Source organism: Panthera pardus, unplaced genomic scaffold, assembly GCF_024362965.1.
Source record: "Panthera pardus isolate Hobbes unplaced genomic scaffold, ASM2436296v1 HiC_scaffold_27, whole genome shotgun sequence".
NCBI lineage: Eukaryota > Metazoa > Chordata > Mammalia > Carnivora > Felidae > Panthera > Panthera pardus.
Window position 1 is genome coordinate 67504142 of NW_026526843.1, and position 15097 is coordinate 67519238.

A 15097-nucleotide genomic window follows, 5' to 3' on the forward strand; every position below is an offset into this window, starting at 1 on the left:
ACAGGAGCTGCTCATCACAAGGCCTGGGCTTGCACTTCTGACCCTGGGTCTTTATTTCTATATTTGATCCTCTTGGTGTGTGCATGTGAATGTGGGGACAATGAGTGAAAATATATTTCATTGGAGGCCCAGTCTCCAGCAAAATACCATCCAGGCTTCCCAGTCCTGGATGGTGATGCACATAAGGAGGTCCAGAAGAGGTTCTGTGTGAAGCTGGAAGAGGATGGCAAGAAACAAAAGAAACTCCTTGGCAGTAGAGGACCTGCACTCTGTGGGTTTGTGGATCATGAGTAATTCCTGGGTGCCACTAGATACCTAAGGTCTTGGGGACACAATGTTTGTGAAGTTACATCCACTATCGGGCTGTTATGAGAGTCTCAACCATACTTGTGGGGAACAACTGGGCAATCTCTGCCTTCCTTAACTACATTCCCACACAACCACCTCAAGTTTCCATCTTGTTCCCCAGTCGGATGAAAGACTTTATTACATACCATGATAGGGAGAGAGCGTATGGAGCAGCAGGCACTCTCATACATGGTTAGTAGGAGGGTCAAGTGGAACAACTTCCTTGGAGGGCAATCTGGCTTTATCTGTCAAAAGTTTAAATGCACATTCCTTTTTACCCATCAGTGCCACTTCTAAGAATTCACACTAGAGATAGAGTGCACAAGAAGATACATGAACAAAGATATGCACTGTAGTACTACATGTAATGACTACCTACAGGCAATAACCCCTTTCAATAGAAGGTAGGTTAGATATATTGCATCTTGGCCACACACAATACTCTGCAGCCATTAAGAAGAATCATGTAGAGGGGCACCTGGGTGTCTCAGTCAAGTGTCGACTCGATTTTGGCTCAGATCATGATCTCACGGTTAGTGGGATTGAGTCCCACATCAGGCTCTGTGCTGATGGCATGGAGCCCGCTTGGGAGTCTCTCTCTCTCTCCCTCTGTCTCTGGCCCTCCCCCACTTGTCCCCCCTCTCTCTCTCAAAAATAAATGAATAAACATAAAAAGGAAGAATCATGTAGATACTATATGTGCTTATATGAAATGTTCTCTCTTTCTCTGCCTCTCCCTCCGTCTCCACATACATGCACATACTTTCACACACACACACACACACACACACACACACACACACTTGCATACGCACAGATGATTTCTGGAAAGACACACAGGAAACTGGTAACTGTGGATGCCTCTTGAGAGGGGGGAGCTGTTAAAGTGGGGTGGGGAGTTAGGGACAGGCAGGAGAATTACTTTTTTCACTAAACACTCTCTTATACTATTTCATATCCCTTGCTACATGCATTTATTACTTTAAAGACATAAAAGTAAACAAGAAAGAGCAAAATTAATTGCAGAAGTCCTCATCAATAGGGGATTGATTAACTAAATCATGGTATATTCTTACTAAGGAATGCTATACAGCCTTTCAAAAGGAGATATCCTGCCATAGAAAGATGTCCATGGGCAGATTAAGTTAAAAAGAAAAACCATCAAAGCTCTGTACAAAATGTATAATAGAATCTCATTTATGTAAAAAGATATGTATATATACACACATAGACACACACACACAAAGTAGGCGTATTAATAGAAAAAGATCTGGAATGAGTCACAACATGCTGATAACAGGTGAAGTCCTTGAAGGACACCGGAATTGGCTGGGGATGGGGAGGGGCGAGTTAGAGGTGGACTTTCATTTTTGACTCTAAATACTTGTTGGCTTACTTTTGATTTTTTTTGGTATAATGAGTCTGTATTTTATTTTGCAAGACAAACATATAAATGATAAATAAATTATGAGGAAGACAAGAAGTGCGATCTTAGAGGAATCTGCCCTTAAAGCTTGGTTTCCTCACATGCTCTTCCATTCAAGAGCCAGTGACTTCTCTCAGCCAGCCTGAGCCAAGCACTGGCGGCCTCCACTTTCTGGGTGTGCCTTGCATTTCCCCACTGCCATTTCACACTTCCTTCTGTGCAGCTCAGTTAGCCTCCTCACCAGCTCCAAGCAGGTACCCATCTTTCTTCCCTTATTCAGTTGGCTTCCCTCATGCTCCACATCTAGATAGGCCACCCCTTCTCACTCCCAGCCTTTACAGAACTTCCAATTATGCTTCATGACCCATCTCAAGCAAGCTTTCTGGAATCCTGCCACCCGTTAGTGAGTGCCACAGGGACTAATTTGGAGCTTGGGAAACTGCCTTGTGACATTCTTTATTTGGCCATCTTGTATTATTTAATATTCATGGAATCATTTGGCTAAAATGTGGATATCATTTTCTTGTTTAGAAAACACACAACTATCGTTTCTTTTTTAAAAAATTTTTTTAACGTTTATTTATTTTTGAGACAGAGAGAGACAGAGCATGAACAGGGGAGGGTCAGAGAGAGGGAGACACAGAATCTGAAACAGGCTCCAGGCTCTGAGCTGTCAGCACAGAGCCCGACGCGGGGCTTGAACTCACTGACCGCGAGATCATGACCTGAGCCGAAGTCGGTCGCTTAACCGACTGAGCCACCCAGGCGCCCCCACAACTATCGTTTCAATGGAGCCTCCTCTCTGTTTTATGAGGTAGGCAAAGCAGGTACTATCATTATTATTGTCATTTCATTGGTGAGGAAACTAAGGGGTAGGGAGGCTTCTTGTCCAAGGTAACATACGTAGAAAGTGGCCTAAAGGGAGTTAGGTTTGCCTGCCTCACCAAGAATGCCTGCTTTTGTTCCCCCAATCAGAGTATAAGTCCCTGGAGGACTGGGAGTACATTTTCAATGTTTCTGTGCACACTAAAGGGACAAAAGGAAAGCCATCAGTGTTTTGATGAGAAGCTTACCAAAGAAGATGGGACACTGAATCAAGCAAAGGGTACGTGGTGGGGACATGTCAACTGCTTAGGTCAGTGGTGCATGCCAGAGATGCCAAAGCCATGGTACCTGTCTTCAAGGAGCTTACAGTCTTCAAGTAAGGCCAAACATACCAATTAGGACAAAATCAAGCAGGAAATAATTGTGATTTCAGGTGATACACAGATAAACTTTTTTTCTTTAATTTTTTTTAAAAGTAGGCTTCATGCCCAGCACAGAGCACAACATGGGGCCTGAACTCATGACCTGGAGATTGAGACCTGAGCTGAGATCAAAAGTCAGATGCTTAGGGATGCCTGGCTCAGTTGATTGAGCGTCCGACTTTGGTTTTAGCTTAGGTCATGGTTTCATGGTTTGTGAGGTCGAGCCCCGTGTCAGGCTGTGAAGCCTGCTTGGGATTCTCTCTGCCCCCTCTCTCTCTGCCCCTCCCCTGCTCAAGATCTCTCTCTCTCAAAATAAATAAATGAACTTAAAAACAAAGAGTCAGATGCTTAACCAACTGAGCCACTTAGGAGCCCAATAAAAGTTTTTCTTTAAATAGCACATCAGGGGCACCTGGGTGGCTAAGTCGGTTGGATGTCTGACTTTGGCTCAGGTTATGATCTCGCGGTTTGGTCCGTGAGTTCGAGCCCTGTGTCGGGCTCTGTGCTGACAACTCAGAACCTGGAGCCTGCTTTGGATTCTGTGTCTCCCTCACTCTCTGCATCAACTCCACTCATGCTCTCTCTCTCTCAAAAATGAATAAACATTAAAAAAATTAAAAAAGGAGGCACCTGGGTGGACACTCAGTTGAGTGTCCGACTTCAGCTCAGGTCATGATCTTACAGTCTGTGAGTTCAAGCCCCACGTCGGGCTCTGTGCTGACAGCTCAGAGCCTGGAGCCTGCTTCAGATTCTGTGTCTCCCTCTCTCTCTGCCCCTCCCCTGCTCATGCTCTGTCTCTCTGTGTCTCAAAAATAAATAAAAACATTTAAAAATTTTTTAAAATTAAATAGCACATCAAACCTGCAGCTTTGGGCAAGTAAAACCTTTTTTGAAAGAGTATATTTTTTTAAAATAGGAAATAGTACAGACAGTAAACAGCATTTGTGACAGTGGTACATGGATGATTGAAATTTGGGAAACTGCCATAGGCCCAATAGAATAAGAGATGGGCCAGGTACAAAAAGATGGAGTATGTGCTTGAACAAAGGTCTGAGTCACAGCAAGGAGTTGGGACAGAACAACCTGGTGGGGCTGAGTGTGATGAGAAGTCTCCTTTGCAAATCTCTATCCAGGCTAGATTCCAGAGGCTTTTGTGAGCCAGTCTGAGAAGTGTGGGCTAGATCAGGAGTCATTTCAATTCTGTGTGTGGGAGGAACACAATGAAAGTAGTGCTTTGAAGGATTGGTCTGGCGGTGATGTGCAATTACGGACTAATGTGGGACTGACAAGTGACCCAGGACTACACTTGCTTGCTGCCACACAGAAGATGCCACCAAGATGTAAATGCCACATGAGAAGTTAAAGTTAAGGTTCTTTCATGGAGACTCACATGGGAGTGTGGTTTGTCATGTATTATTTGAGGTGTTAAAAAATGATCTAAAACTTGACAGCAAGGCAAAATAGATTGCTGAGCACTCTTTCAAGAACATATGAGAGTATCGTCAGTGAGGTTGCTTGACTATTCACTATTTTTTAAAAAGTTTATTTATTTATTTATTGACAGAGAGAGAGAGAGAGAGACAGACAGACAGAGACAGAGATGGAGACAGAGAGAGAGAGAGAATATAAGCGGGGTGGGGGGACAGAGAGAGAGGGAGAGAGAATTTCAAGCAGGCTCCAAACTGTCAGCGCAGAGCCCAATGCGGGGCTCAATCAAGAGTTGGATGCTCAACTGACTGAGCCACCCAGATGCCCCAACTATTCATTATTGATTAAGGTTCACTCTGTAAAATTAAAAGTTAACTTGTAGAACATTGGCAAGTTGTGAATGATTCTTGTCTGGTAGAAATGAAAGTTATTTCTGTCCAGTAGGAAAGATAGCACTAAAGGTTACAGTTTTATTATCCTCTAGACATACCCAGTTTTGTATCTAACTTTTTGATATTATTCCATCATTCTTTCAAAGTCTCTCACCTCTTTTGGTCTCTCATGTCTTTTTTCAAACTATTTTTTATTGTGGTAAGATAGACATAACATAAAACTCACCATTTTAGCCATTTTAAGTGTACAATTCAGTGGTATTAACTATATCCACACTGTATCCATTTCCAAAATTTGTCATTACCCCAAATAGAAACATGAAGCACTAATTTTCCCTTCCTCCTGTCCTCCTAGCCCTTGGTAACTTCCTACTTTCTGTAGAATTTGCCTATTCTAGATATTTCATAGTAGTGGAATCATGCAGTATTTGTTCTTTTGTGTCTGGTTTATTTCACTTAGCATAATGTCTTCAAGGTTTATCCATAGTGTTGCATGGATTAGAACTTCACTCCCTTTCATGGCTGAATAATATTCTATTTTATGGATATACCACATTTTGTTTATTCATTCATCCATGGATGGACACTTGGGTTGTTTTGGTCTTTTGGCTATCGTGAACAATGCTGCTATGAACATTCATGTACAAGTATCTGTTTGGGTCCTTGTTTTCAATTCTTTTGGATCTACACCTAGAAGTGGAATTGCTGGGTCATGTGACAATTCTATGTTTAACCTCTTGAGAAACTGCCAAACTCTTGTTATCTTTTTAAAAATCTGCTTTACCACAATGCTGGCTCCCTCAGCAGTGAGTTAAATGAATCTTTGATATGTGATCACTCTATATTTCAATTACAGTCATGGTTTTAACTCTTTGAACATTACACCTTAATAAAGGCAACTTATTTACCTTGCTAATCTTTAAAGCATAAAGCTGACCCCTGCACCCCACTTTGGCCCCCATTGCTTATTGCAAGCTCTCTACAGGGGAGTCAAGGAAATGAGTAGAAATGAGGATTCCCTTGTTTAATCCATGAGGGCAGCATGGTATTTTGGTAGTTATAAAGAGAGAGGAAATTTGAATTATAGTCCTGTGTTAGTGTTAGCAAATGAAGTCATGCTAAGCATGGACAGAGGGTGTGTACATCTTTATTCTAGCAGGGAACATATGGAGACTTTGCTCCTCTGGAACACAGAGCAATTGTTGGTTTTCTACAGTGTGATAGTTTCTGCCAGGGAAACTCTAGAGAAAAGCTTTGCTCTGGGTGACCTCTGGGACTAGACAGACCGCAATGGAACTCGTTGGGAGATTTGCTAGAATTCTTTTTGTACAGCCTCAAAACGTGCCAACACTGACATTTGACGGGAAATCTTTTAGGCGGGAATAAAGAGAAGGAAGAGACTGGGCCTGGAGTTTGAGGAGGAAGGTGGGCACAAAAGTGGGGAGAGGGTACAGGGTGGGGCAAGAAGCAGCTGCCCCACTCAAGACCCAGCTCCTCAAAGGAGATTTTTAATTGTCTCTAAGTGGCCTGTTGTTCAGCCTATATAACCCCGCCTCCCCAATCTCTCCTGGATTATTAATCACACATAAAATCAGAGATATTCTTGGCTTCATATATTTTAATGTTTCGAATCAATAAAGTTTTGCCTTTTTGAATGAGGCTGAAATGAAAAGAGGAAAAAAAACATTTCCCCTCTCACAGCTCAGAAGGAACTGGATTTTGATCACAATTTTCTCACTTTTGAGGCAAGATATGGAAGAACAGATGAGTGTAATGAGAGATTTTCACAGGTGGTTGAGAATGTGTAGGAAAAAAGAAATCCAGGATAAAAAAGAATGTCACTGTTATAAATATGATCAGAATATATCTATTTCTGAAAGCATACCAGGTGGGTTAAGAAAATAAAGGTAAAAAGCTATTTTCTTCTGACACCCTAATTGTACTCCCTCACAGGGCTATGACAAGATGAAACAGATGTGGTAAGCACTTTGCAAAGTGCAAAGGGCTGCACATGGCTTTGAGAGGGCTGGGCAGTGTAGGGGAGAGGGCATGAGCTATGAAGCCTGACTGTTCAGGGCACCAGCCTGGCTTGGGGGCTCGGACCGGCAATGACCTCTAAAGAAAAATCCCTGGATCTCAGTTTTCACATGTGCAGAGTGAGGACAGTAATTCTGGCCTTAGAGGGTTGCAAGAAGGTTCCTATGGTAAGGCCTCCAAGAGAAGGAAGAACAAAGTGGTTTAGTACACATTGTAGCACTTACCACCTTGTTTTGGAATAGTGCCTTTACGTATCTGTTATGCCAATTATACCAGAAGTTCCCTGTGACTTGTTCATCTCTGTGTCCTCCTCACCTCTAAACACAGTGCTTAGAACATCCTACTCAGCCATTTATTCTTTTGACAAATGTTTACCAGGCTCTTCCAGTCACTAACTCTTGACAGCCACACTCTGCCCTCCAAGTCACTGTTCTCTTCTCCATGCCTCCCCAGCACTGAAGCCTCAGGGCAGGGATGCTGACGATGCTCCTGTGGTAGACACGGTGATGCCCCTCCAGGTACCCCCAGGACCAAGTGCTGCTGGCTGACAGTCCTTTTTGGGCCTTGCCCAGCCACCTCCCAAGAGGAAGGGGTTGCTTTGCTCAAGGCCACGCTCCCTCCCTGGAGGCAGCCCGTGTCTAATGACTGGTGCATGTGCCACGGTATTTATACCTGGTCCCCTCACCCTGACTCAGAACAACTCTGAAGGGCCAACCCACTTCCAGAATTTCTTGTAGGGTCAGCTGAGGTTTTCATTAAAACAGTGTCACAGCCAACTTCCCCCTTGAATCAGTACTACCTCCTTCCTTTAGATCCTAGGTGTTGATCCCAAAGGCACCCCAATACAGGTGACCTGCAACAGCCCCCCAGCAGCAGTCCCCAGATAGGCTTTGTGGCCTGTGTAAGCTCTGATCTGGCATCTGGAAAGCCTCAATTCCAAGTGATTCCAGGAGCTGTGACAGTCCCCAGGGCCCAATCACTGTGCATGGGCCTCACTCAGAGTTACATTTTTATTCCCTCTCCTACCCTTTCTCTTTCTCTCTCTGTAAGTTTTTCTTATAAAATGCATTTGGAATCAATATGGTAGAAGATATTGGCCTATAAGCAAATAATTATAGCCATGGGAGAGACATTATAATAGAGAAATAAATGAACCTAGTGCTTAGCTGAAGGACAGGTTCCTAAAGGAGGTACCATTTATTTTTTTTAAGTGTATTTATTTTTGAGAGAGAGAGTGTGCACATGCAAGTGGGGGTTTTGGGGGTGGGTAGAGAGAGGGAGAGAGAATCCCAAGCTGGCTGTGCACTGTCAGCCCAGAGCCTGATGCGGGGCTTAATCTCATGACCTGTGAGATCATGACCCGAGCTGAAATCAAGAGTCAGATGCTCAACCAACTAAGCCACCCAGGTGCCCTGAGGAGGTGCCATTTAAACTGAGTCTTGAAGAATAAATTTGTGTGAGATGGGTACACAAGACATGTGCGAGAGATATTGCAGAGGGCACAGCATGCTCAAAGGCTAGCAGGCATGGAAGAGTATAGTGTGGGGGAGGGAGGAGAGTAAAGGACAATGAAGTCTAGGGCACTAGTAGGAGTAGACTATGCAGGGCCTTATAGGCCATGCCAAGGAACTTAGTCCTGATCAAATGCCATGGCATTCCCGTGTCAACTCAATGCCGACAATTCCAATGTTGCCCAGGCTTCAGCCATTTAGGTACCACTTGGGTGAGCTTTGCCATATCTGGGCACCACTGGTTCTATTTCCTATTCATTTAATCTTTCTTCTCGAAATAACGTTTTTTGCTTAGATAAGTTTATATTAAAAGAAATTTTATTTGGCAACCGAAAACCAAAACAAAAGGAGTTTCACTTGCCACAAAGAGAAAGTAGCTGTAAAAATAAACACAATGGAAACACAACTGAGTAATTAAATCTTATGTAGATATCATTGTTTCTCAGTGTCTTTGAGCCTGAGGCCCACTCTAGCTCTGTTCCAAAAGAAGATTAGCAAGCATTACAGAGGCTGAAGAATAGCACCACACTGAGACCTTCTCTTTGATGTAATCAGAAAGCCATAAAGAGAAGGGAGAAAGAATCATTTTCTCCCCATGTAATTCAATGTTCCATAAAGCTGTGCTGTGTTCCATTAAGATCACCTTGGAGTTCCCTTCCCTACTACTCTGCTGACTGTGGAACCAGTTGGTAAACAATAAAGTGCCCTACAAATGTGGTTGTTATTACCATTCTATTGCTTTGTCCATTAGCTCTGGGGCAGTCATTTTGCTGTAGCTGCCCCTTTTTTGGCCCAGTGAAGGTTTCCAAACCAGTGCCTGTGGTGACTCTCATTCCCCACACTGTGGAGGACAAAGCGGTGAGGGTGAGGCTGAGAGAGCGGCAGGAGCCTGGTGTCCAGGTGAAGACACAGTGAAAAGGATAGTATGGCTCATTGTTTAAGGTGACTGTCCAGTAGCTGCTATCTGCAAGGCAGAAGAGAACAGTGTATGGAAGCAGAGGTGGGAAGAAGTTGGCCCATCAGGACAGAGCTCAGGGGAACCATCGAAAAACATCATCCGTGGGGTTGGGCTCCACAGCTAAGGGCAGAGCTTGAGGTGGGCCTGGGTGCCTGGGTGGTGGGCAATATGGAAAGAGCCTGCAGGGGTCTCAAGCATTTGTAAAAGACAGTCAAGGAAGTCATGGAGATTAGCACATCAGAATTGCTCCAAAAGGCAGGGCCAACTCAGCCAGGGAGATCTTGGGACTGTGTAAAGCAACTGGGCTTTGGAGTTTGACAGGCCTGGACTCAATCTTGGTTCTGTCGCTTTCTTTCTTTCTTTTTTTTTTAAGTTTATTTATTTACTTTGAGAGAGCGAGAGCGCGAGCAAGTATGAGTGGGGTGGGGCAGAGAGCAAGGGAGAGAGGGACTCCGAAGCAGGCTTTGCACTGTCAGCACAGAGTCCAATATGGGGCTCAAACCCATGAACTGTGAGATCATGACCTGAGCCCAAGTTGGACGCTTAACCGACTGAGCCACACAGGCGCCACCCCCCCTCCACCGCCGCCGCCCCCCGGAGCTCCAGTTCTGTTGCTTTCAAGTTGTGTATGATGTTGGGTGAGTCACTGAACTGATCTGACCCCCAGTCTCCTCAGTGAAGTATGATGTGGGCAATAATAGTACCTACCTCCTAGGTTTGGTGTGAGGATCACATGAGGCAAGACGTGCAAAGCTTTGCTTACAGGGACTGACACATTACTTAGCATACCTTCCTCTCCCTCTCCTACAGCCACAACTAGAGCCCTGAAAGTACATTTGCTTCTCTCCTGGCTCTCTCCCCTAGCCCTGCTCACACATCTTGGCCTTGTCCTCTGTTATATTCTTGTGCTCACCGGCTATTCCACTTCTCCAGCTATGGGGTTCATAAGGAGTCTTTCAAATATTTGCAGATATGAAAGCTGAGGGGGCACCCTCCAGGGGTTGGGATGGGAACCTCCTTCACCTGGAGAGGGGGAGTGGTGGGTGTTCTGGGGCGGGTGGCTGGCCAAGCAGCCTGCATCACCCAGCTGAAGGCAGAGGCTGTCTTTGGCCTGCAGAGAACAAAGAAAAGGTTCTGGTCTCCTGCGGTGTTAGAAGGCAGTGCCTGAAGCAAGTCCCTCCATTAAAAGCTACAAGGCAGAAGGTTAAATATAGCCTTTTCCAGTTGTCTAGGGTATAAATTTATGACATGTCAGATCTGTGTTGGGGAGTGAGAAACGATCTTATCTCTGCTCTGTTTTTAGAGAGTAGCAAGGAAGCAAAAAAGAAGAGAAATACATCTATCTTGACTTTCACCAATGGACAGTGGGCAGCCATGGGAGGATTTTGAGCAGCCGGGTCTGTTCTGTAAAGTTGTGCTCTGATTGCAGAGTGGACATTGGCTGGAGGGGGGCAAGAGTGGAAGCAGGGAGCCCAGTGGGAGGGAGAGAGTCAGGGTGCCAGGGAGGTAGCTGTAGAGGTTGGGGGAAGAGAGTCCACTGCAGGGTGGGGCCTGGCCTGCATGGGGGGGGGGCAGGGCGGAGCTTCCCCCCTCCCCCCCCCCCCCCCGCCCCCTCCCCGCCCCTCTGCTGCAGAAGAGGAAAGCCAGTTCTCACTTGCCCTTGTCTTCCCAAGGGCTGGCCTGATGACTGTGAGAAAGGCAACCTTGCCTGGGTAGCTCAGTCGGTTAAGCATCCGACTCTTGATTTCGACTCAGGTTCGTGAGTTTGAGACCCCCACATTGGGCTCATGCTGATGGCTTGGGGACTGCTTGGGATTCTCTCTCTCCCTCTCTCTGCCCCTCCATCCCCCCAAATAAATAAACATTAAAAATAGAAAGGCAACCTGTCCAAAGACACCCAGACCCCTCACTCCTTTTCAAGACAGCCCATGGAGAATCTGTTTGAAAATCCTTCTTTATCCCCAGGCTTCAGCTGTGCCACCTGAGCCCCCTTTGACCCATCTACTCTCTTCACCCTGTGACATCCCTTCAAAGGCCTGAAGACCAAAGACCACTGTCTTGTGATTCTTCTCCATGCCAAACAGCATGTGGTTCTCACAGTATTTTGTTCTCAGTCCTATTGTTGTGCCTGTCAAACTACCTTAGCTCACAAACTCTTCTTGAGTATATTCCTGCCACAAAGGACCAACTAGAATCCCAGAGACACAACAGGGACTCACAGTGTGTCCTGCCAGCTACCTCTGCAGCCGTCTATAGCTTCCAGTACAATTTTCAAGGGCAGACAACTGCAGTGTCACCTCCCTTGTCCCAGCTCATCCTCTTCACCCAAGCCAGAGAGGAGAACTGGTGTGCCTCAGGACTCTGAACTGTATTCCACCCTACCTCCAGGAGATCTGGCTGGAACTGAAATTAGAAGGCACTCGGTCCTTTGCTAGTAGCATGTGTGAACAGATGACCAGTGAGAAGCATCCCTTTCCTGCTCCTCCCTGCCCCCATGCTTTGGTATTGAAAAAAAAAAAAAATCAGCATTTCAGCAGGAGTCCAGGAAGTGGATAAAGCCCCAAGATTGACTGAGATGGCATTTGCCACCATCCAAATGAGCAGAAAGTATGTTAGTCGATTTATAGAAAATAAGGGATACAGTACTTCTTATATACACACTAATGACTTGTCGGTCACTGTTATTATTCCTTTATCAGGGTTGGGATGTGATCACATCCACCCTCTCCTCCTCCAGAGCCACCCAAATTTGAATTCATCCTGCCCCTCCTTGCATACTGGTAGTACTAAGGGAACCCACATTACTCCAAGATGGCCCAGCCTGCCTCAGGATAGCTCTGAGTGCAGGAAGCCCCTCCTCCTCAACAACGGGCCCCAATTCCTTCCCTTCTCCCCTCCGCTGAGCATGCGACCCTCCTCCCCAAGACGACTCACCTCCCCGGCTCCAGAAGAGGGTGACAGACTCGGCTCTCTCCATCCTAGTGGTATGGATAACCAAGACTCCACATCCAGCAAATCCTCATGCAAGGGAGAAGTGTGTTGTGGGTCCACGCTGGGGGCAGGAAGCCAAAAGGCTCCACGCTGATCAGAGCCGTGTCCCCAGGCTCCTCAGTGGGTACCCAGGGACTCTTTCTGAACCCCGTTTCCCTGCACCCTAGCTGGATCAGTTTGGCCCCATCAGTTACATGGTCTGTTGCCTGCGAAGTTGTTCCTGGGCTACACAGCCCAGGGAAAGAAAGGCTGGATTCAACAAGCAAGGTTCCTTTCTCCACTTTCCCACTTCCTTCTGCCCCCAGTGCCTACCCACAGCCACACTGGTCCAGAGGGCCCCGCCACAGCAGACGGGTGAGGGGAGCTGTCTGTGAGTTGGTCTTGTCTTTCTCTAGGGAAGGTTCCCAGCCAAAGGCCCGAGTCAGAGCCCCACAGAAGGCTGACCTCCTGTTCGGCCCAGCCGCTGTCCTGCAGTGAGAGGAAATGAGCAGGAACTGGCTGTCTGAGTCAGCGCCCCTGGTCTATTGTCACTGTGTGGGCCCCTTCCTTCCCAGAGGAGAGACTTGCACAGAGATAGGCCTTGTTTTTTGCAGGTCTCTCTCGCACACACACACTTTCTCTCTGGCCCAGAACAAGCTTGTGCACCATGGTTGAATGCAATTCAATTCAGTTTCCCCAACTTTTAGCGAGTGCCTACTCTGGCAGAGGATCATGCCTACAGCACGTAGAGGTCATCTCCCAACATCCTCACTACTGGCACAGGAGCTAATGATGATGAATCCCAATAAGAGGGGAGAAAGCTAAGGCTCAGAGAGGGAAAGAGGCTTTGCCAGGGTCCAACAACCAGAGAATAGTGAGATTCAGAGTCCAACCTTGCTCTCCATGGCATCACGTGGAGAACCCTGCTGGCCTTCTTCACCGCTTCTCCTACCTCCACACTGTTAGCATATTGCAGATTCTAGCAAAGTCTATTTCCCAGGACAGAAAGCATGAGAGAATCATTGGTTTTAAAACATTTAAAACATATCTTGTTCAAAGTTGTTTTTGTGTGTTCAGAAGGACAAGAATCCAGGAAAAACTCACCTGTGCCAGAAGCTCATTACAAAGGGATTCCATGACCATACTGTCAAAATGAGCACAGGCAGACAAACCACACCTTGTCTCATAATCAACTGTCTTGGAAGGGAACCCGTCCTGGGTTCTTGCTCACAGGGTAGAAAGAGAATTAGCAGGAGCTTTGTTCATTTTCTCATTTTTGCCAGAGATGCAGAGAGACAGGGAAGTAGCTTGAGGAAAGGAGTTAGGGCTTCTCCTGGGGGAACCACCTTGTTACCTTAAGGGTACTGAGTACCTCTGGTACTGACTAGACTCTCAACTCCCTAAAGGAAGGGACAGGGGCAGGGCTGAGGGTCTCTAGAGGCCCCATCTTCAGAATTTAAATGTGTATGGCTTGGTACAAAAAGCCATCTAAAAAGATTGGTGAGGGGTGCCTGGGTGGCTCAGTCAGTTAAGTGTCCAACTTTGGCTCAGGTCATGATCTCACAGTTCGTGGGTTCAAGCCCTGCATTGGGCTCTGTGCTGACAGCTTGGAGGCTGGAGCCTGCTTCAGATTCTGTGTCTCCCTCTCTCTCTGCCCTTCCCTCACCCTCTCTCTCTCAAAAATAAATATAAAAGTTTTTTAAAAAATAAAATGATGGGTGAAACTCCCAGACAAGGAGAACGCATTGTGCCCCCAGAGTTGGGAGAAGGTTAGTTTCTAGAAGCAAGGACCATTGATGTCACCAACTACATTCAAGGATTTAAGTAGGCTGAGGCCTAACCAGTGAATGTTCACTGTGTCAACACTAAAAGGGTAACCTTGCAAGGCTGGCTTCCTGGAAGCCTACCCACAGCAGGTTAAGGAGGGAAATGGAAGGGGAGTGGAGACACCTCTCAGGAAGTCTGGTTGTAGTTAGGAAAGAGATAGGGCCATAGCTAGAGGGTGAGGAAGAGCTGGGAGGTTGATGTTTGTCAGGATGGGAGAGATGCTGTGTGTTTTCAAGTCAAGGAGCTTCCCCCAAACTGCTGCTCACCCTGATCTCCACATTCCCCACAGGCTGGACTTCATCTCAGACCAACTGAACCAGAATTTCTGTCATGGATCCCAGGCATTGATAGTGTTTACAGTCTCTCCAGGTTGCTAACCATCACACTAATTCTAAGCAGAGACTGAAGTCCAGTCTTAGCCCGGTGGAGGGCAACAGTAGCCTGACTGTCTTAGCTCCCTCATGTTGACAGATTAGCATAGTGGCTAAGAAGACAGATCTGGAAGCCCTACTGCCTGGACTCAAATCCCAGTCTCACCTGTGTGCCCTTGGACAAGTTACTTAACTCCTCTGAGCCTCAATGTCTAATCAATATGTTTGTTATATAATTTGCCATTTCTAATCTATATATCTCCTTTATGAGGCTTAATAAAATTACCTATACTCTAAGGTTGTTGTGTGGATCAAATGTGTTAATATCTGCAAAGCACTTAGAATGCTGCTTGGCTCGGAAGAAGATATGCTGGGGCTGGCCTGTGTCTTCTACTATCCCTCCCAGACCTGCTGGACCTCTACCTGAGGCTCAGGAGGGCATCCCTTCAGAAATGTTACTGGTTTTATCCTCAGCTTGATCTCCCATCAGTTACCATCCTTGGCTCACCTCACACAGGGCTGAATGTGTCATCAACCTCAGCAGTCACTTCTCATCTGGGCCTCTCTGGTCAGGAGTTGCTT

The 15097-nt window shown here is 46.2% G+C and overlaps 1 protein-coding gene across 3 annotated transcripts in view; it reads right to left on the bottom strand.

The window, feature by feature from the left end:
* Window positions 1-13957, bottom strand: part of NHSL2 (NHS like 2) — a 69555-nt gene extending 55598 nt beyond the window's left edge. The window contains exon 1 of one of the 3 annotated variants that reach the window (XM_019428720.2): window positions 12282-13957. In XM_019428720.2, the coding sequence (XP_019284265.2) occupies window positions 12282-12324 (43 nt within the window). In that variant the 5' untranslated portion in view covers window positions 12325-13957. The remainder of the gene's footprint in view (window positions 1-12281) is intronic. The other 2 variants (XM_019428722.2, XM_053891486.1) reach the window with 2 other exon arrangements.
* Window positions 13958-15097: the final 1140 nt, after the last annotated feature.